Genomic DNA, 23,187 nt, shown 5'->3' with positions numbered 1-23,187 from the left:
AAGGATCGAGGTCGAGACAGATGTGGATATGCAGGAATTTGAGGATAGAATCAAGATCATCTTTCGCAAGGACGCAGATGTTACAGATGAGCAGTATGATCAGATGTTTGCCACCATGCTCCTGATTGATAGAACGAAGGAACTTGAATCTACTTGGGACGCAGCTCTTCTAGATGCATTCGATCAGGTCATCCACTTAGAAGAGAGTATCAAGAATCTTCCCGAGATTCCAATCACAGAAATCGAAGGAATCGTGACAAAATTCATTGCATATGCTAAGAAAGAGAATTGGAAAGGGAATAAGATTCTAGATGAAAGGTTGTTACAGATGACATGACATCTTATTTCTCATTGGTTGATACCTCCTAGGTTTTTGTGCCGAATTTAATATTTGGCTATGCATTTAATATTGTTCAGTAAAAAGGAGGTCATTTGTAACAAACCCTAATTAGGGTTTAGGTGTCATGATCTTGTCCGTTGATTTACCTTCAATCTGGACCTTTCATTGTAACTGAGGATGCTATATATACTCCCATTTTTCATTTCATTTGGATATAGTCAATAGAGTAATAGTAATAGTTGATGTAATAGAGAAGAGAGATAAAAGCTAGAAGCAATTTTATTTTGTAGCAAGATTGAGTCTTGAAGAGAGAAATTCAAGCAATTGTTGTACATGATGACTTGGAAATCAATAAAATATTGAAGTTATGGTGTTTTGTTGCAAATTTATTGAGTTATCTTCATGGTTGTTTGATACACTTGAATCGTGCTCAATCGAGGTAGTTGTTAATTTGAAAGACTAAGTGTGAGATTTGATATTTGGTAGGATTCGCAATCCAAACCACTAGCTTCTTGCTGATTGTAGGAACGCCTTGCGTGGTCGACTGGAGAACACTTTGAGTCCTTAATCTTCAAATTATCATTGTGTCTTGGATATGTACCTTCGTAGTAGTGTCCTTGATCTTTGATGCATTGAATACCATTATATTACCTTAGAAGATCGCACTAATTTCAATTGAGTTGTTATCTTATGGCAAAATTGAAGTTGGTTGAGTCTTGCCAAATCTCGTCCATGCTAAGTCATTCGTAGGGTTAGGCTAGATTAGACCTCTTTAAACCCTATCTTTTGCTATTTTTGAAAGTTCCTTTAGTTTAGTAAAATCTTCGAGCTTCGAAAGCGTAAGACCCCTTGGAGGAAACAGCAAATCACATCATACCACTAAAAAAGCTTGTCCACACGTGGAGACCCCACTAAAAGAACCTTGGAGTCCACCTAACTGATCCTTTTTGCAGATCTTCAGCAGTTAGAGACTATTTTCTCAAGAGAGGATAAGATGCCTATTGGTATTTTATTCTGTGTATGATTGTGTATAAAATACACGTCAACACTATGATAAAGTATTATTATTCTGGAATGACCTTTAAAGGAAATAAGAAATGAAAATAAATGAAAGCATCTATAAGAATACTGTAATTTTGAAAAGTAATTATTACTTTTTTGCTATTTAAATTGAGGGTAAGGGTCATCACCTGTTATTTATATTTTAAATAAATAAATTCCCCAAAACTGGTTTCCATTAATATGGAAGACTGCATAAAACTCCCAAATTTATATCTTGTGAGATAAATGAAAGACCAATTATAGGTTAGCCATTTTTAACATGAGAATGAAGGACCATCTTCCTTTCAGTTTTAAACTTTTAATGCTTTTGGCCAAGAGTGTCTTCTTTTTTATTTGCATTATGACCCAAGAATCATGATTTTTTAGAGAAGAGTTATCATAGAGGGCAGCACCCAATTTTCCACATTTGGTTTGCTTGAAGATACATCTAATCTATTTTGGCACTGATCTCCAGTGGGGAAGCTTACATCAATTTTTAACTGAAGAAGAAGATTTGCCCCCTACAAAGGGTTCGGGGGAAGGAGACATGTTTCTAACCGAGGAAGAGGATCTTGTTCCCTGGAGAGAGGAACCTGAAAAGGGATGCATAGAATCAGAAGAACTTGTAGAATTTAAAGAGCCCATCAAAAGATTGTCCTCATTATTGTCTGATACATCAATTGGTGTCGCAGTTTAACCCCTTTCTATCAAGTAGTGTGCTTTCGAGGGGCTTGTTTAGGTGCTGAATGAGAGGTTTTTGAACAATTTGCTACAAGGTGGCCTGTTGCAAAGCATGACCTGCATCTAAAGGCTAGTCCTTCATAATCCAGTTGTTGGTTCCAAATACTGTAGACATCTTTTAAACAAATTTCTTGGATAAATTAACAAGAAGAAAAATTCTAGCAAAGGTGGAGGAATGTCTTTCCATTTGATTCAAATCAAGAACTGAAATTAGCTTACCCAAAGAATTCCAATAGTGTAGAGGCATTGAGAAGACCAAAACTGGAGAGGAAGATTCAGGAGTCTCACCCAAATCAGAGAGAGGGAAATTTGGATAAAAGGTGTGAAATCAGGAAGCCAAGGTTTCAAACCTGAGAAAGCCTTATTTCAAAATCCTGGGCCTCCCTTGAGCACAGCTTCCCTATTGGAAGGCGACCTGCAAACTACCAGAAATCAACCTTTACCACATGGTCAAAGAATAAAACCTTCTCTCCCAAAGACTTTCAATGAATTGTCTACCATTCATTATGCTTAGCCAAACTAGGCCAAAGATTTTGAAATTTGCAGGTTAGTTTTACTTCCTTTAGCCATTCTTCCTTCTCAATCTCCTTGCCCCTCAAATCCAGTCTCAGTATTGTTGTGACCATTTCACACATCGCCCCATCGCAAATGGGGACCCCCTCTTTTTGCTTGTTTTTCGCTCGTTTTCGCTTTCGTTTTTAGGGTTTTGTTAGTCAGTTAGTTGTCTGGATTTAGGGCCAAGCCTTAGGGTTTTAAATTTTGCCTTTTCAAGCCAAAATCCAGTCTTTTTTTAGAGCTTTTGAGCTTCTTTTCTAGAATGCAAATTTTAAATGCAATGAATTCGCCAAAATGGTCTAATTTTCAATTGGAATGTTCATGCAGAGCTTAAACTTGTCTAAATGATGACCGTCAATATGAATTTTTGTCTGACTGAATATTTTGACCAAATTTTGACTTTTTTGAAGTTTGATCCTGGGCATTGGAATTGATTTGTTTTCGCCTTGTGAAGTGTTAAAATGTGAAAAATCTTGTTATTTTGGCCTGTAGGAGCAAAATCGCTCCTGTCCCTCAGTGAAGGACGGGAGCTCAATTTCAAATATCTCATCATCCTTGCAGAGTCCAGACAAATTTTACGTTTGAAATGATAGAGAACGACAAGATCTTTCCATTGAATATAAATTGAAGATTTTCATGAGCACAGAAAGGCCTCCAGGAAGAAAATCGCTCCTGTCCCTCAGTAAAGGACCGAAGCTACGATTCAAATTTCGTTTTGTCCTTGCAAGATTTTGATAACTTAACAATTTGAGGACGCCCGAAGGAAGATGCTTTGCCAAATGAATATAATTTGATATGCAAAAATGAAGGAGAATGATCTATATTGACTAAATCGCTCCTGTCCCTCTCCAAGGGACCAGGGCGAAGTACCTTGTAGCTCTCGTCCCTCTCCCAGGGACCAGAGCGATTTCCTCCATTTTGCAAAATCCAGACAAGGGTCAAGGCAAGTTTACGTTCAAAAACGAAGGAGAACATGAGATGAGCGCATTGAATATAATTTGAAGATTTTTTGGACGTCCATACCAGTGCTAAATACCTAGTTCGCTCCTGTCCTTCGGGAAGGGACCAGAGCGATTTTTGATATAATTGCTTTTCTTGCAAAGTTACAAATAATGTAAAGGCATGGGTGGATAGATTGAAGAAGGACGACTCCGTTGAATATAAACTTGGAACCTGGCAAAGTAAGATAAAGGCCACAAAGGGAGGATCGCTCCTGTCCCTCTCCAAGGGACCAGGGCGATACAATGGTGATGATACGTCCCTCCAAAGTTCAAGGTCGTCCCTCCAAGGTTCAAGGCCGATCCAAGTCAAGACGAAGGGTGGCGAAGACATCTCAAGGCATTTCCATCAAGCGCAACGTTGCAAAGGTCATCACATGGAAGGATTTGCACTCTATAACCCAGATCGCTCCTGTCCTTTGGGAAGGGACCAGAGTGATACCTACATAATGGCGTAGATTTCAAAAGACAAAGAAGTTTCGAGTTACCAAGAGGGTCGAAAGGACATCATTCCACGCAATGAAGATAATTGCAAGTTGGTAAAAACAAGAACAAGCACCTAATAATGGACTTCGCTCCTGTCCTTTAGGAAGGGACCAGAGCGATATTAGATGTATTGATCATTTCATGCAAAATTCACATAAGGACAATATATTGCAAATGTTCTGGAGGGTCCATGGTATGATAACAAGGTGATAGACAAGAGTTTTGAACATCCAAACATCGCCAAATGGTGTAAAGGCCTCACATCGCTCCTGTCCTTTGGACAAGGACCAGGGCGATCCTATCAAAAGCGCTCATATTCCTCCAAAATCGAACCAAGGCGAGGTTAAGCAAGACAAGGGACGGCGTTTGGAAAACATCACAATGAAGGATCGAAGGTCAAAAATGCATATTGAACGTAAAAAAATCAAGATCGCTCCTGTCCTTTGGACAAGGACCAAGGCGATCCTATCAAAACACTCACGTTCCTTCAAAGATCAAGGCGAAATGAGGATAGGAAATGCGAAGGACATCGTCGGGGAGACATTGCAAAGGAGATCGAAGTTTAAAAATCGCCAAGACCAAGGAGAAATGTGGATCGCTCCTGTCCCTCTCCAAGGGACAAGGGCGATGATCCTTATAACATCGAAGGTACCTTGCAAAAGCGAGTGGGACGTGCGCAAAGGACACAAGCGTTGATAAGTTCGAAGGTCAAAGATACAAGATGAACATAAAGACATGGAGATCGCTCCTGTCCCTCTCCAAGGGACAAGGGCGATGTTAGATAAAACACATGACATTCTTTGAAAGTCACGTTAAGACAAGGACGCACAGGATTTTAATTGGCATTTGGAAGATGATACAAGGAGAGGATCGTACCAAAATGGAGAATTTCAAGTAAAAAACTTAGGATCGCTCCTGTCCCTCTCCAAGGGACCAGAGCGATGAGGTACGTTCCTTTCATTTTCATATTTTTGGCGCCAAATTAAACAATTTGAACTTCTTTAAATGCTAAATCAATTTAAAAAAAAATAAAATCGAAAATCCATTTTTTTTATTGGCATTTAATATGGCGTTAACATGTATTAATTATTTTTGCCTTATTTAAAATCGAAATTTGCAATAAAAAACGCAAGGCATTAATAATTAATTATTTAATTAATAAAAAATCGATTTCAAGCGCTCATATATGGAAGTCGGCCTTGTTATGTCATTGCAAATCATTTAAAAATCGTTTGAAATTGTTATATTTCATCAAGTCGGCCAAAGAGATAAATCGATGAGAGCGCTATATATAGGGGGGTGAAAACTATTATTTTCACATCATTATTTTACCTCTCTACATGCGAATTAAGGAAGACAAAGGAAAGTGTTAAGTGTGTTCAAAGATAGTGCGAATATTATCCAAGATAGTGCGAGTTTCATTCATCCAAGGGTGGCGCGCTTAGCTATCAAAGGTGGTGCGATTCCAAACCAAAGGTGGTGCGAATTTGAAGATCACGCCTAAGGCGAATTTGCTAAAGACTTGGAGATTTATTTGTGCGAACTTGAAGATCCATTTGAGACCACGTCAAAAGCAATAATTGAAGATCACGTCCTGTCCAGAGGTGGCGAAGTCAATTTTGAGGAGATCATATTGAAGATTACTTTATACCTCAATTTTGCCTAGGCGAATTTTGTTTTTGCATTCTAGAGTTAGCTCTCTATCGAGGTATGGCGATTTATTGTTATTGTTTTATTCATTCCTCGCCATATTTCAAATTTTGAAATTTTGATTCTTGAATTTCTCTTAGCTCAATCGTTGTATTTTAGGAAATGATAACTCTAGAGACTTATCATGAGGTTTCCTAAAATTTATCTCTCTTAGTTACGTTATTTATTGCAAAATCTATTTCTTATAATGAAATGTTGTGTAGGTATGGCGACTCCAAAGGCGGGAGCATCCACCAGTCGCTCGGCTCTCATGAAAGAAGATCAGAAGACTGAAGAAGTGGAGACCAAGATCGTGTCCAAATGGAGCAACATTGGAGATACCAACTTGGGGAACTTTAGCACGAAGAAGTTCCGAGAGGTCCCTTACATCGGCAAGCCATCACCTATCGCCCGGAGAATAATAGAGAGTGGCATCATTAAGGCGGCCGGTTTTCCTCCAGCCATTCAGTGCCACGAGTTGATGATCGAGTGTGCCCGTCATTACAATCCACAGTCCAGGACAATTGTGTCCAATGAAGGAAACACTTTGGCATACCTTTCAGAGGAAGCCATAAGTGAAGCCTTCCATCTTCCAGAGCACAGGGACATGATATACAAGAGCATTGAAGGAGCCAGATCAGTGTACGATGATGATCCAGATGCTTGCCTAAGCATAATCAACAAGAACTGGCTACTTAAGAGTCGTCCCCGTCTGAGCAAAGTACCGAACACACCACACAGGATTGATTTCCAGGAGGAGTACAGAGATTTGATCACCATGCTCAACAGAGTTACAGGAGCACCTCATGCCTTCTATTTTGAGAAATGGATGTTTTACTTCATCCAGGTGATTGTTCAAGGGAAGGGTACAATACATTGGGCTAGGATAATTAGCCATTGCTTAGACGTACAGTTGAGAAGACTCAGGGCTACTAAGTCCTTCCACATGAGTTCATACGTCATCTATGCCTTAATCAGGAGCGTTGAGTACGCAGGACTACCTCACAGGGGAGTGATTGGAAGAGGACCCGGCGAGGTCAGAGTTTGTGAATCCTATACCTACTTGCATCATCCACCAGGGAAGAACTACAAGTTAATCAATGATACTTTCACGATGAACATCACAAGGACGTTGCAAGGAGGGATCCACAACAGATTATCTCAGGATGCCCAGGAATTCATCAAGAGGTACGGTGCTTGGTTCATTCAGTTTCCCAAGTTCACTTACATTAGAGTGTATGGATGTCCTTTACCTCCATACATGTTGCCGAGGTACCCGACAGACAGAATTGTGTTACTTGAAGTAACAAGGCAGTTGGCAGCATATGTGAAGGCATTCAGACACAGACATCAGAATGGAGTTCAGGTACCTATTATTTTGGGTAATTCAGTTGAGGTATGTCCTAATGTCTTAGCCATGGATGACGCAGAGAAGGAGTTAGCCTTGTATCCTTTTTCATCTTTTGCTTGGAGGAATAGTTTTGATCCACATGGACATTTAGAGGAGACGGTCGGTAGAAGATTTAGACATGAATACCAGATTGAAGATTTTATGATGAATCTCCTAGATGATCTCGAAGTGAAACGAAAGATACATTCTAGATTGCCTCTGGATTTCATCAGGAAATGTAAGATTTACAGAGTAGCCGACCAAGCTCAGGACAACGGCAGGCACATCCAATCTTCATATGATAGAGAAAGCAAGACAATAAGTTTGAATTGGAATGAGCCCGAGGCCGTGGATTTAGATGAATTGATGGCACCAGTCTTGTCTTGTACTCGCAGATGGGTAGACGTTCAGCATCAGAAGTTGAGAGAACAAGGCATAGCCATGTCTTTTACTTTGGAAGAGAAACCAGCCGAAGGTGGAGCCAGTGTTAGTGAAGGCAATCCTAATCCTAGGAATTCAGGTGAAGGTAACCTTCGATGTGCCAGTGAGGGCAATCTCCATTCGAGAGGTTCAAAGAGAAAGGAAAGATCAGAAAAGAAAGAGCCTTCCAAGAAAAAGCAAGGTGCCAACAAAGATCAAACACCAGGTACTTCTTCCAGGCCAGAGGATAGAACGATTCGAGTGGAAGAGTCCATGGAATCAATGGTACAGAATGACAGGCAGGAGGAAGGACAGGCACAGCATGTTTCATCCGATGGATCTCTCCAAGACTATGATTTAGATAATGATAATGAAGTAACATCTCCTCCCAGACAAGAAGAAATGGTACATAAAGAGATTCAAGTTCAAGAGACAAGGTCAAATATCCCAGATTGGTTGAAGGAAAGATTGACTAAGGTGATCGTAATTGAGGACGAGGACAGTGCAATTGATTTAGAGAGCCTTGTTGGACGCTCACATATGACAACAGAGAAAAAGAAGGCTACAAAGATGTCCAAGATGATTCGAGATGAGACTGGATCAAGAAAACTGCAGATAGCTACACCGGCAGCAGACAAATATGAGGGTGAGATCCTAGCAGAGGACTATCATATACAGACTATTGAGTTAGGACCATCCACAGCAGAGCAGACTTTAGATGATGCCACCGACACATTTGAGGCATTGAAGGACAAGTTTAGAGAAGAAGTAGAAAAGAATAGGAAGCTTGAGAAAGAGGTTGGTGCATGGAGGACATATTTCAGTCATATCAATGAACCTTTGGGACGTCAAGATCCAGTTAGATCACCATTGCAGGCATTGCCCCTTCAATCAATCAATGAAGCAGAAAGATTCAGGAATATGGTCCAGCGTACATGTAGTTGGATGGATAGATCTCACACGGTGGCCATAGAGTTTGTTACAAGAATGTCGAAGATCACCCATCAGGCTATCCAAGTTCTTGAGATTATTCACAGATTGATGGCAACAGTAGCTGCATTTGCCCATACCAAGGACGTTGTCATTCCTGTCTTGAAAGTTATAAGACATACATCCAGAAGAATTCTAGCACAAGAGAAGATCTTAGAAGGTGATTCTCACAGTTTGTTTCAGTGGTCAACCTTACTCCATATAAAGAGTGTTCTCTTTGAGGACATCAGTGTTAGATGTGGTCAAGTTGAGGAGGTGATCAATCCGATCCAGGACAGAGTATTTGAGGTACTTCGTACCATTCTTGGCAGAAGGATCGAGGTCGAGACAGATGTGGATTTACAGGAATTTGAGGATAGAATCAAGATCATCTTTCGCAAGGACGCAGATGTTACAGATGAGCAGTATGATCAGATGTATGCTACCATGCTCCTGATTGATAGAACGAAGGAACTTGAACCTACTTGGGACACAGCTCTTTTAGATGCATTTGATCAGGTTATCCACTTAGAAGAGAGTATCAAGAATCTTCCCGAGATTCCAAGCACAGAAATCGAAGGAATCGTGACAAAATTCATTGCATATGCTAAGAAAGAAAATTGGAAAGGGAATAAGATTCTAGATGAAAGGTTGTTACAGATGACATGACATCTTATTTCTCATTGGTTGATACCTCCTAGATTTTTGTGCCAAATTTAATATTTGGCTATGTATTTAATATTGTTCAGTAAAAAGGAGGTCATTTGTAACAAACCCTAATTAGGGTTTAGGTGTCATGATCTTGTCCATTGATTTACTTTCAATCTGGACCTTTCATTGTAACTGGGGATGCTATTTATACCCCCATTTTCCATTTCATTTGTAATAGAATAGTCAATAGAAAAAATAGAGAATAGAGTTAAGAGTGAAATAGAGAGATTATAGTTGTAAGCAATTTTTATTTTGTAGCAAGATTGAGTCTTGAAGAGAGAAGTTCAAGCAATTGTTGTATATGATGACTTGGAAATCAATAAAATATTGAAGTTATGGTGTTTTGTTGCAAATTTCATAAGTTATCTTCATGGTTGTTGGATGTACTTGAATCATGCTCAATCAAAGTAGTTTGTTAATTTGAAAGGCTAAGTGTGAGGTTTGATATTTGGTAGGATTCACAATCCAAAGCACTAGCTTCTTGCTGATTGTAGGAACGCCTTGCGTGGTCGACTGGAAAACATTTTGAGTCCTTAACCTTCAAGCATTTTCGTATCTAGGATATGTACTTTCGTAGTAGTGTCCTTGGTCTTTGATGCATTGAATACCATTATTACCTTAGAAGATCGCACTAATTTCAATTGAGTTGTTACCTTATGGCAAAATTGAAGTTAGTTGAGTCTTGCCAAATCTCATTCATGCTAAGTCATTCATAGGGTTAGACTAGACTTCCTTAAACCCTATCTTTTTTCATTTTTTTGATAGTAAAATCTTCGAGCCTTTGGAATCCGTAAGACGCCTTGGAGGAAACAGCAAATCACATCATACCACTAAAAGCTTGTCCACACGTGGAGACCCCACTAAAAGAACCTTGGAGTCCATCTAACTGATCCTTTTTGCAGATCTTCAGCAGTTAGAGACTATTTTCTCAAGAGAGGATAAGATGCCTGTCGGTATTTTATTCTGTGTATGATTGTGTACAAAATACACGTCAACAAGTATGCTCTGCAGAAAATTCTTTTACTGTGCATGCACCAATTTTAGTTTAATCTCAACCTCTAGAAGATTCATGAAAGCCTTAGGAGAAGAGCTGCCTGCTTCACCAGGAATCTGAGCAAATGGATCTGTTTGTGCTAGTGGTTGAGACTGTAAGGGATCAAACTGAACCCCTTATATCGAAGGCAGGTTCCTGAAGAGGCTACAGGGGAAGAGAAGCAGAGATGGCCACTGGAAAATTCAAAACCCTAACATTGAGTTCTGTGTTGCCATCAGTAACCCTTATGCCATTTGCTTTTTCCTAGGGAGGAGAGGTACTGGCTGCCACCTTTTGTGAACTGGAAAATACCTTATCTTTGATGTCAAAAGATTTGGAAGCAGATGAAGGTTTAGCAGCTGCACAAGAACTAGAGAGTGGAGGAGAGGGGTGCTACACAAAAAATTAATATGTTTTCTAGGATGATATTTTTCGTTATGTTTATGTTTCCAATTCTATTTTCCAGTGTAGTACTATTCTAGAATCTAGCATGTAAACTAACAATGTTCAAGAGTCTAGAGGTCTATTATAGAGTCAAACTCAAGTACAAAATTCATGCCAGTTTTTTAAATTGTGAATATTCTGCAGATTTTATTCTTGTCAAATTTGATCACAAGTTTTAAATGGGTGACTTAATCTACAACCAACCATACTAAATGTAATGTTCTCACTATTCCTAGTCTCACAAGATTGTAACATTCCTTGATTTTTAAGTACATATTATGCTTGTTCAAAATTATAAGGAAATTATCATTATGAAAATGAATTGTTTTTTTGACTAGGCTAGAAGCCTCCAAAGGTACGGTACTATTCTGTTCCGTTCCCCTCAAGTGGAAAAGTTATGTTTAAAAGCAATTCCTCACCAACTATTGTTGAATATCTTTAAGATGAAAATGGTTCCACCATGCCACTGACTTATCCTTGTTATAGAATGTGCTCTACCTTGGGATCATTTTGAGTGAAAAGATTGAAATGTGAAAAAAACTGGAAAGCACAATAAGAAATCAACAGAAAAATCAACAGGTAAATTGTGTCCTCAAATTACTGATATTGCTTCCTTCTTGGGTAAATTGCTTTAGATTTTTTACCTATTGATATAACTCCTGATTGACTAAGGTTACTCTATTTTTTGGACTTTCCTCACAGGTTATGCTCAAGCAATCTGTTTTCTTGTTCAAATACCTTCCTGAGATTCTACTACATTGATGCTGTACCTATTGTTTGGTCAAAATGCAATATTTCTGCTATGGGTTCAATTCTGAAAGTTAGTAGATAAGAATATAACAAGATTGAAATGAGATTGAATGTTCTCAGTTTAATGAAGTCTGTATGCACGTGGAAAATTGACATTGTGTCTGTTGAATTATAATGATTTTCAAATCCTTTTGTTGGGATTACAGGCATAAAAGACTGGGGGATGTAAAGGATCCAATTGCTGCAAGGAAAGTCCAGAAGGCAGATCGGGAGAAATTAAGAAGAGATCGTTTAAATGAGCAGTTTGCAGAGTTGGGAACAGCACTTGGTAAGAGAATATATATGCTTGCTTCATAATTATATGCTTCCTTTTTGAGTGGGTTGTCAAGATGCAAAAACATATTGACTAATGAAAAAAGTATCCAATCTGTTTGACAATTATTAAAGTTGTACTAAAGAAACATATGATAGAACATAATAAATAAAGGTTGTGCCTGGGTGTCAAAAATTTGAAACTATTGATAAGAAAGGTGCACATCTTACTGGAATCTAATCATGGATTAGCTTTGCCTTTCACTAAGGGGTCTTTTTTAGCTTTAACTAGAATTTGTATGCAATTAAAATATGTACCTCATTTGTTGCATTTTGATATATTTTACCATCTATTGTTGTCTTTAGTATGTAAGAAAATTAAATCTACAGTTTTGTTACATATGATCTTTGTCCAAGAAAATGGTCGTAACCTGGAATATTTTAAAATGAAATGAAATTAAGTCAAATCTAGGTTCTTTGATGATGAAAACGGTGATATGTTGGACCAAACCTCAAGTTGAACTAAAAATATTGACATTCATTTTGAGTGCAAATAACAGATAGATGATATTGCAATATTAAATAAATAAATAATGGAAAAGCATATGGAGGCTAGGGCAGAATCGTATAAATAATAAGATTCTTAAAAATCCTGCTAGTGTTGATCTCAAGTATGTGCTTTCTTCTATTCAAAATTTCAAGGTAACAAAAAATTGCTAATAGGTGTAGCTTGGCGACATGCTTTTAAGGTCTCCTACAACATGCACCAGTTTGTGGCTGAGGAAACAATGTAGCAAGCCTCAGGTGAATCCAAAACAGCACACCTTTTATTTGATCTACACGAGCATTGAACACCCTCCAAAACACACTTGTACAGGTTGTAAATAGGAAGTGCAAATTGTTTAGATTAGGTTAGTTTTTGTTTTTAGGGAGCTTCCCCTTCCAATTTGAAGAGTGGTTCTACAACACATCTATTTCATTTTGTGTTGAGTTGAAAGGTGCAAATTAAAATGTTAAACAAGTGTGAGTGAATCTTATCACTTATGCAGTTTACTCTTAACGCTCACAGTTCTACCTTATGCATCTCTTTATAAAAAAAATCCATTTTCTTGTCTCTTTTGCGGAGATTATAAGGATTGATGAAAATTACCAGGGGAGTTTTGGATATCTGCTCACTTCTATAATTTGGTTCATTTTCTACCCTATGGTTTTATATCTCTTGATTATACACTAACCAAATCTTAAGTTACTAAGGGTGTGTTGACGTGTATTTTGTACACTATCAAACACAGAATAAAATAACTAAAGGTACCTTATCCTCTCTTGAGTAAAGCCTCCGAATGCTGAAGATGTCGCGAAAAGGATCAATCGGGATGACTTCAAGGTTCTTGTATGTAGGGTCTCTACGTGTGGATAAGCTCTTTGTGGTATGATGTGATTTGCTGGAATCACAAGGGGACTTACATTTGATGCCCGAACTTCTGATTTGCTTTGAATATTGCTGGAACACAGGCTCTTACTAGCTTAGATTTGAAAAAAAGGAAAAAAGATGAGGGCGAGGAAAGAATCTAATCCTAATACTAAGGAATGTAGGAGCAATGATTGATCTTCGATGAAATTCTAACTAAGTCTTGTTTTGACATCGCTGGACCATCTCCACAAGGCTAGTGTGATCTTCGAAGGAAAGCTTTATGATGTTCAAATCATCACTGCAGGCATAGACACCATCACGCTGATGCATATCAATGAAGAAGCGATAATTGAAGTTAGGCTTAAGTTGAATGATTCTAGTAGACCACGCAAGGCAAGTTTGCAATCAACAAACTGCTAGTAGTATGGATATACGAATTCCACCATCAATCAAGCACATTTCTTCCACTCATCTAATAACATGAAATCAAATATGAGAAATATAAAGACCACGCAAATTGTCGAATTCACCCATAAATTTCACCATTTCTTCAATGAAGTTACAAGTCTCTTACAACAACATCTTGGCAACAATCTTTGCCTTCTCTCTCTACTCTACTCTAATTGCTATTCTAACTATATTCTAACTCTTGCTATCGCCTTTACAAAATGAAATGTCAGGGCTTATATAGTGCCCTCAATACAATTCGATGGCTTAGATCAATTCGAGATCAATGGCCAAGATTCAACAATGAAAACCCTAATTAGGGTTTGTTACAACCATTACATAACATTTAATGCTTGACCAATGATAAAATTGTATTGCTTGGACACATGTCCTCTCTAGAAAATTCCACCAATGGATAGCTGGGGTAGGTACATCGGAGTTTGTGCCACCTTCCATGAGTTAAGTACATTGAATCTGGAAATGCTGAGGTGGACCACATTGATTGGAGAAGTGATGACTAGGATGCCACCTCGTCTGACACTTGTAACTTGGTAGATATTCAACTTGATGTTGTTGAGAAGCTAGCTTTAATTAATTCATCTGGAACTATCTGCTTCTTCAACAAACCCTTGTTCTAACTTCTTGTGTCCTTGATTTGCAGGATGATTGTTGTACCTCGCCTTGGAATGCTGGATTGGAAGAGGTCGCCCTTGATGACGTTAGTCCAAAGAAGGCCGTCCTTGTCTATGCTAGGCTGGATCGAAGAAGGTCGTCCTTGTCCTTGCTTGATCGTCCTTGATGAGAACCTGCCGATTTGTAGATCCTCCGGGCTTTGGAGTCGCCATCTTGATACCTACACAACATTTCAAAATTAGTAATATATCTTGAAATCTAAAAATTAAACTTTAAAAGGAAGATTCAAGATTTTAATTAGGAAACTTCATGATAAATCTTTAGTTATCATTTCCTAATTAACCATGTAATACTTAGATTTTTCCAAAAAATGTCTAAAAAATCAAACCTTGAATAAGGGTGTCAAGATGATTTTGCCATACCTCCTCTTGAGTTTTAAACTCTAAGAAATGATGTAAAAATAGATGAATTTTGCTAGGCAAAGTGTAGATCAAAGCTCTCCCTTGGATAAAATGCACCTCCTTTAGCTTGGAAAAGAACTCCACCTTCCTCTTCAAAAAATCTGGAAATTGGCCTTCAAATGTCTTCAAAATCTGGAAATTATCCTCCAAACTAGCAAGAAATACGCCTCTCCAATAGCCTTCAAGATGAATTTCGCCCTCCACTAGCTTCTCCACATTTAGTAGAAATTCGCTCCACTCCTTTGGATTTCGCTCCTCAAATTGCTCTCCAATTTCGCACTTGAAAGGATGATTGAATGATTTGAATTGTGAAACAACACCTCCAATATATAGAGCGCTCACCTTCTACATCTCTCCATAGGCCGACTTGGTGGAAAAAATAAACAAAGATTAATAAAAGGAGAAGGTCGACTTAATTAAGCAATAAAAAATGATACCTCAAGCGCTCATCTTTTCAAATTTTAATTTAATAATAATTAATTTCGAAATGCCTCAATTAATAAAAAAAAAAACGATTTTCCAAGGCTCAAAATTAATTATTAAATGCTATGCGCTTTTCATTAAATGCCAATTTAATTAGAATTTTTTAAAAATATTTCGAAGTTTTTTGGCGAACTTGGCATCTAGTGCGATTTGCTAAAATAAGGCAAAAAATAATGAATTTTGATAACTTCGCTCTGGTCCCTTGGAGAGGGACAGGAGCGTTTTGCCTTGGTCCCTTGGTGAGGGACAGGAGCGATTTTGCAAATCCAAGCTTATCTGTCCTTTGTTAGCCTTCCAAATTATATTCAATGGATAAATGATGTTTTCCTTGGTCTCTTCAAATCATAAAATTGTCTTGATCCTGCAAGAACAGTGCAAATTTGAAATTCAAGCTCCGGTCCTTCAGTGAGGGACAGGAGCGAATTTTGTCTTCTAGGCCAAAATGCTTCACTTTTTATCTCGAAATTCCTTTGCTAGGGAAGATTTCACCTTACTTAATGCTATGAATAAAAGTTAATGTCCAAAAAAGGTCTAAAAATTGTGCACATAAAGAAAAGCGCTCTGGTCCTTCAGTGAGGGACAGGAGCGAATTTGCTCTTGTAGGCAAAAACTTCATCATTTCATTGTCTTGTCTCGATGCTCTATCATGCTCATTTCGTCCTTCACCATGCCTTTGATGTTCCAATTTGACCAAACAAGGTCAGGAATGACTCAAATAAGCCTTTTCGCCCTGAACCCTTGGTGAGGGACAGGAGCGCTTCGCCTTGGTCCCTTGGAGAGGGACAGGAGCGAAATTCGCTCTGGATCCTCAGTGAAGGACAGGAGCGAAAATTGACTTTTCGAACTCTCTATCAGGATAATTTTTATGGAATATAACATTTAAGTATAAGAAAGAAGAAAGATAGAAGGAAATTTCTTCTTTCTTATACTTTAAGTTATATTCCATATATACTTTCAGGATGTTTGAGAGTGGTTTCAGACCTCCAGGAGTTATATTGCAAAATCTAGTTTTTTGAGGTTTTTCAGTTTCTAGACTTAGTCAAATTTTAGGATCAGGACATTCCAGACTTAGCCAAATTTTAGGATCAGGACTTTCAGACTTAGCCAAATTTTCAGGATCAGGACTTCAGACATAGCCAAATTTTCAGGATCAGGACTTCACTCCAGCAGGACCTGCTATCCAATTGATCTCCCCGACAGCACTCAAAATGCAAAGGCTAACTAACAAAACCCTAAAAGACCAAAAAACAAACCCTAAAAAGCAAAAAAAGCAAGGGTCCCCATTTGCAATGGGGCGATGTGTGAAAACGTCACAACAGTACCCAGACCGGAACACAAGAATCTCATAGGTACCAAATGGGTCTTCAGAAATAAGTTGAATGAAGAAGGCATAGTGATAAGAAACAAGGCAAGACTTGTATGCAAAGGATATGCTTAGGAATAAGGAGAAGACTATGGAGAAACCTTTGCCCCAGTGGCTAGATTGGAAGGTGTCCGAATGCTACTTGCATTTGCAGCATTCAAGGGATTCAAGGTATACCAGATGGATGTGAAGTCTGCATTCCTGAATGGAATCCTAGAAGAAGAAGTGTATATTGAGCAACCGGATGGGTTTGCTTTGTCAGAAGATAGTGACATGGTGTGTAGATTACACAAGGTCCTATATGGATTGAAACAAGCACCAAGGGCATGGTATGAACGGTTACACTCTCATCTTGTGAAGATAGGATTTCAGAGAACAAGTGAGGACAACAACATCTACCTGAAATCTGAAGGTGATCAGATACTGATCTATGAAGTATTTGTAGATGACATAATCTTCGGAAGAGATGATGAAATGAGTCATGCATTTGTAGATGAAATGAAGAAAGAGTTTGAGATGTCTTTGATTGGAGAGATAAAGTTCTTCATTGGTCTACAGATTTAGCAGATGAAGGAGGGTATCTTCATTACCCAGTCCAAGTATATCAAAGAGGTATTGAAGACCTTTGGCATGGAGGAGAGCAAACCGGTTGGAACACCGATGGTGATCGGCTGCAAATTGACCAAGGAGGATGATTTAGCGTTGGTGAATGAGGAGTACCGTTCAATGATCGGTAAGCTGCACTATGTGGTGCACAACAGACCAGATATTGCTCATGCACTAGGCATAGTTGCTCGTTTTCAGAAGAATCCAAGAGAATCCCACTTGGTAGCGGTAAAGAGGATTCTTAGATATCTGAAGGGAACAGTTGATTATGGATTGTGGTATCCATATAATGGCTACTTTGATCTCACAGTGTTTACCGATGTAGATTGGGCAGGTAATGTGGATGACCGGAAGAGCACAACCGGTGGAGCGTTCTTCCTCGGTGGAAGACTAGTCTCGTGGACGAGTAAGAAGTAGAGCTGTATCTCCTAGTCTACAACTGAAGCAGAGTATGTGGCAACATTTATGAACTGCACTCAAACAATTTGGATGAAGCATGTACTGAATGGATTCAAAGTGACTGTATCTGAACCGGTGAGTATTTTCTGTGATAATACTAGTGCAATCAATATTTCCAAAAATCCGGTACTGCATGCTAGGACCAAGCATTTTGAGCTCAAGTGTCATTTCTTGAGAGAGAAGGTTCAGAATAAAGAGGTGGTATTAAGACATGTCTCCAGTAAGGAGCAACTAGCAGATATATTCACTAAGCCCTTAACAAAAACTACATTTACCTATTTGAGAGGTGAATTAGGGGTTCTGGCCCTTCATGAAATACATTAAAGATGTGTGCTCCACATCAGTCAGGTACTGTAGTGACCGATCTTACAAGATTGATGTGTTGAAGGATGCTACTCCACAGGGGGAGCAGCATGGTGGAGCTTGGAAGCTTATGCCTCCACTTTGGCATCGCTGTCAAAAGGGGAGAAGATATATTGTTTGGAGAGAAGATGTTGAGCATGTACACACCGATCAGTCTAGGTGATGGTGATCTTTTAAGTTGCATAGGTATAGTGTCAACCGATGTATATATTTTACTGAGCAATGATTCATTGAGTATTGCCATCAATGCCAAAGGGGGAGATTGTTGGCATATGATGAAGCGGTGATAATGTATGTTGTCATTGATGTCAATAAGTGAACCGATATATGGTGCTCAAGTAGGTGAACCGGTATGAACCGGTGTGAAGACTGGAAGTGGCTATAGTCAACCGGGATGGAGTGAACCGGTGTCGGGGTTCACAGTTTGACTACCGGTTTGTAGTCTCAGTGAAGCTCGAGGGTTTCCGGTTTGGCAATCTGACTTGTGCGGTGCAACCGATGACATTCTTTGATGAGTTAGTTAAGAGATAAGGATGAAATCGAGATGCCACGTCAGCTATGTGCATGTGAAGAATCTCTTTGAGGATCTTGCGCTTGAAGAGTGAATGCATTGAATGTCTACCTCGGGAATGTGCGTTTCCCTTAGCGGTGTGTGAAGAACGTGTGATGGGTTACTGATTTCTAGGTGCGGTGAAGATTGGATGATGTAGAATAACTTGAGATCTTTCTCAGATTGTTTTATTCTATGCAATGCATTTTAACGGTTAGGATCAGATCGCTTGTAACTGAAAACCTAATGTTTAGGGTTTAGGGTTTATGCTACCGACTTAATTGTTGTCTATAAGGTTGATGATGTTTGTTATTGTTTGTGTTGGCAAAAGTTGTGTTTATGTCTGTGTGTTGGAGACTTGATGCTTGCCAAACTAGAGTAAGGAGTCTGCAGAGTGTGATTGCAGAAGAGAGGAACTGAAAAGGATCCGCCTTAGCAAAGTAGTGCTGTTATGAGATCGGAGTTTTATTTGTTGTCTTCTAACCATTTCAACAGAAAGAAAATCCCTTGACCGGGTAGCTTTAACAGGCTTGTTGCAAATCCTCTAACCAGGTGACTCAAGCTCATTGAGCTCTTTAAATCCTCTAGTGAGGTAACCTTTAACAGGGTTTATAGCCATCCCTTAACCAGGTGATCCCTAACAGGATCGGTTCCTAACAGAACCTTATTGTAAAGTCTTTAACCGGACTAGGCTCCTAATAGAGCGGACTTCAAAAGAGTTCAAAAACAAGCTTGTGGGTATTCATCCCCATCGTGGTTTTTCCCATTTGGGTTTCCACTTGAAAAATCTGTGTGTTATGGGTTGTGAGTTTTCATGTGATGATTGAGTAGTTTTTGATTAAGTTGAATATGCATGTAGTGCTAAATGATTGTTGTATTATTGATACAACTCATGCATGACTAAACTGGTAAAGTAGCTATCAAGATCTGAGATCTGTTGACTGCTGTTTGAAGTACTTTTGGTTAACCGGTTTAGCTATCTGAAGTATTTCTGTTTAACCGGCATTGCTGTGGTTAAGTACAGTGGTATAGACAACCGGTTATCTGTGTTCATAGAGTGTCAAAATATTGAAGCAAGTTTTTGTGTGTACTGATTCACCCCCCTCTCTCAGTATCGGTTAGGGTATTAGTTGTTCATCATTATTCATCAAGATCAACATAGACATAAGGCACATAGTCACACAATACAATCCAATCAAGTCACAACTTTTAAATCATCCATTGCTGGTCGATAGTCCTTCTGTTATGCATCTAGGTTGATTTTACAAGTTTCTTAGGTTTTCCATTCTCTAGAGTCGTAGACCCTAGTTTTGCATCATGAACACAAACACAATTTCAACATAGAATCACTAAAAAAATTTATTATTGATTTGACAATCACCTAATTCGATTTTAAATCTGATAAAAGTGTGGTTTTAAAGAATTTCATACTTATAGGTCAACCTTTCTACACACAATTTGATAACCTCGATGATAGATCATGGAGTATGATCCAAAACGTAGATGATAAAAAAATGCTGATGATGGATCTTGGATTATGATCCAAAACATAGATGATAAAAAAAAGCTACATAGTCAAAAATTAAAATCAAGAAGTTTTACTATACTTGACGATAGATGTTAAACCTTTGAACAAAATCATTGAAGCCTTCAACAAGCACTTGTAAATCCCCTCTAGCTCTAACCCAATTCCATGCGAGTGTGTGAATGACAAAATATAGTGTGTTATATTGCTTTGTATACTTTTATAAAATCCCTCCTAAAAGCTTCCAAAACTTTAATTAAAAGAAATATTAAATCTATTTTCTATCTTAGGAATGCACCATAAAATGCTGTAATCTAAGTCATGCATAATATTCAACTAAAGCAATCCAAAAAACTATATTAAATTCTATTTTAAAATTTATCTTCTCATAACTCCAATTATAGTGTAAGCTTTATTCTAATATAATAAACAATTAACTTTGTTCCATTTATTTGTTTTATAATCATATAATTAAAGCTTGCACAATAAATAATTAATATACGACACTTAAAAGTCAATTCAAGTTTGCCTAGTCTCTTTATTTTAAAATAAATAACAATTAAATTGAATTATTTACTCATTCTATTTTAATAACTCATTTTATGTCAATTCCGACAGTTAATTTACTACATTTAATTAATTTCTAATTCTAATTAATTAATTAATTCAACCAAGGTATATACTCAACAACTTTGGGTTATATATTTATCACTCTTCATGGTCCAAACCTAGTTCCACCTTTCTCGGTACTTGTTCCTTTTATTAGCATAATATATACCTTAGTAGCTTTTGTTAGATAACAAGAATTCGTGGTACATTGGATTCACACAATTCAATAACAAGTACTTAATTAAACATTACCATAACACATCACTCAACCACTAATACACAAGAATTGCCAATCAATCAACACAAACACATAGAGCAGTATTGAAATATGCCAAATAAGTAGACAAACACTCATTTGAAGTAACGATATTTACCATTTATTAAATCAATGAGTACCAATTTATATCCAAATTCCAAGGGACAGCAACAATAATAAGATGCCAAAAGGGTCAACGAAGTGAGATGGTACAAATATCATAAATATTTCACTTTTTTCAAACTTCCTTTTCCTTAATTAACGAAAAATGTTATGACAAGGCTTTAGAGTTTCTACCTTTAACAAAAGCATTTTGTGTATCTTGAGAAATGAATTCATACCTTGAAATAATCAATGCTCAAAAAGGTTATTTAAGGAATATATTTTAAAAAAATTTCTGCCAATTTGAAAGATGCCAAGTTCTGATTGAAGCAATCTAATTTAATTTTCTGATTCTGATTTCTTTGGCCAGCGGTAGGGGAATTTGGTTTTATATGTTTGTTTTTGAGGTTTTATGCTTTTTTTGTGTTTTTGTAATATATATGCCTTGGGAATTTGACAATGCAATTGAATAACATTGAAAAAACATAAACTAATGACTGGAAATAAATTTTTCAGATTGTCTGATTTTTAAACAGCAATTAACAAATGCCAATAAATAATGGAATTCAACATTGATATGCCAAAATTGGCCTACTAGGGAGTCCAATGCCTTGCTTGGAGGGCTTCTTTATTGACTTAAATGAATCCAGATGCTGCTACAGGAGCTTCTAAAGTGTTCTAACTGCTCCTTGAAGTTTTATTCTCCTAAATAATAATTATCAAAAACAAATCTTGCATAAATAGATGAAACTGCTGCTGTTTCCCTCAGGCTCCCAGGAGACTTCACTGAAATTGGTCAATTTCCCCCTCTGATTTGCTCATATCTCTCTCCAAAGTTGTCATAAGCCTGAAAGAATGATTTATTTCTTTATTCCTAATGCTGACAATGAATTTTATGCAAAAGAACCAACTGCAAAATCTCCAAATTATTTTCAATGAATCCCAGGCAAGAATTAATGGTATGGCTGGCCCTCGATGATGTAATTTTGAGCTTTGGATGCCACAACCTGCTGGAAAATGTCTGGAAGCTACTCAGATCTGTAGAATCAAACCTGCCAAGGCTGCAAATGTCATCTTACCTGCTGATTATCATTTCTAATGCCCAATTGCTAGTCCCGATACTGCTGTACATAAGCTGGAAGTGTGGGGTTTCGTCCACACCACCCAAATTCAAGAGGGATCTCGTCCTCCAATGGCTGCCAAGCTGAATCGTGCTGGTTGCAGACCTCAGATTCTCCAAATGGAAGCAAATACAATAATCAAGATGTGTCAAAAATGAATTGCCCTATTCTCTTTATGCTCTTCCACCCTAAGTCGAACTTCTCAAAAGCATCTCATGACGATTCCTTGGAATCTTTTCCCTCTAGAAAGTGGCGCCATCTTGAAGGGGGGTCTTCATCATGAAAATTGAACCACTTTTTAATTATTAAACTCTCCTAGGAAAGTGTGCAAGGGACTTTTAAATATGAAGTCATTTATTAAAAGATGAAGTAACTTATAAGTCACTTTTATTTACTTTTTCTAAATTTAGAAAAAGTAACTTTATAACTTAATATTATAAAGTTTTATTATAAATGGCCTACCAAAGTAAAATTTGTCTAAATATAGGTCCCCCTTTGGCTAATCCATTATCTCCCAACATTGAACTTCACTTGTGGAGATGGGTGACAGGTGAATTTTAAGCATCTAGATAGAAACTAGAGAAGTGGGGACATTACACAATTTTAGTTAAATAATGTCTATATAATTTCAGTAGCACTTAAATTGCTTCAAATTTCATATCTCAAAGTCTAATAATAGCTAATATCTCACTTAAGAGCTTTTGTCTCTTGAATGAGGGATATATCCATGTATAACTCTCTGCCACAAACTAATACAGTTCTCACCGTCAATCAGCTAGTACTCATCACCAACCATGCTCACCCTAGCTCGGCCAGCTAGACTTCATACACCATCTCATATACTAGTATTTGGAGAAGCAGTTCCTAGTTTTCCCTTCTGAGATAGCCCTTGTGACTTCCTTGCTTTAGAGTCAACTTT

The 23,187-nt window shown here is 37.9% G+C and overlaps 1 protein-coding gene across 1 annotated transcript in view; it reads left to right on the top strand.

Moving 5' to 3' along the window:
• LOC131032697 (transcription factor bHLH121) overlaps positions 1-23,187 on the top strand; it is an 82,892-nt gene that overhangs the window by 35,189 nt on the left and 24,516 nt on the right. The window contains exon 3 of the mRNA XM_059221246.1: positions 11,774-11,895. Within this exon, the coding sequence (XP_059077229.1) occupies positions 11,774-11,895 (122 nt within the window). The remainder of the gene's footprint in view (positions 1-11,773; positions 11,896-23,187) is intronic.

The sequence above is a fragment of the Cryptomeria japonica genome, chromosome 5, assembly GCF_030272615.1.
Source record: "Cryptomeria japonica chromosome 5, Sugi_1.0, whole genome shotgun sequence".
In the NCBI taxonomy this organism is placed as follows: domain Eukaryota; kingdom Viridiplantae; phylum Streptophyta; class Pinopsida; order Cupressales; family Cupressaceae; genus Cryptomeria; species Cryptomeria japonica.
This window is presented reverse-complemented; position numbering and strand designations above follow the sequence as displayed.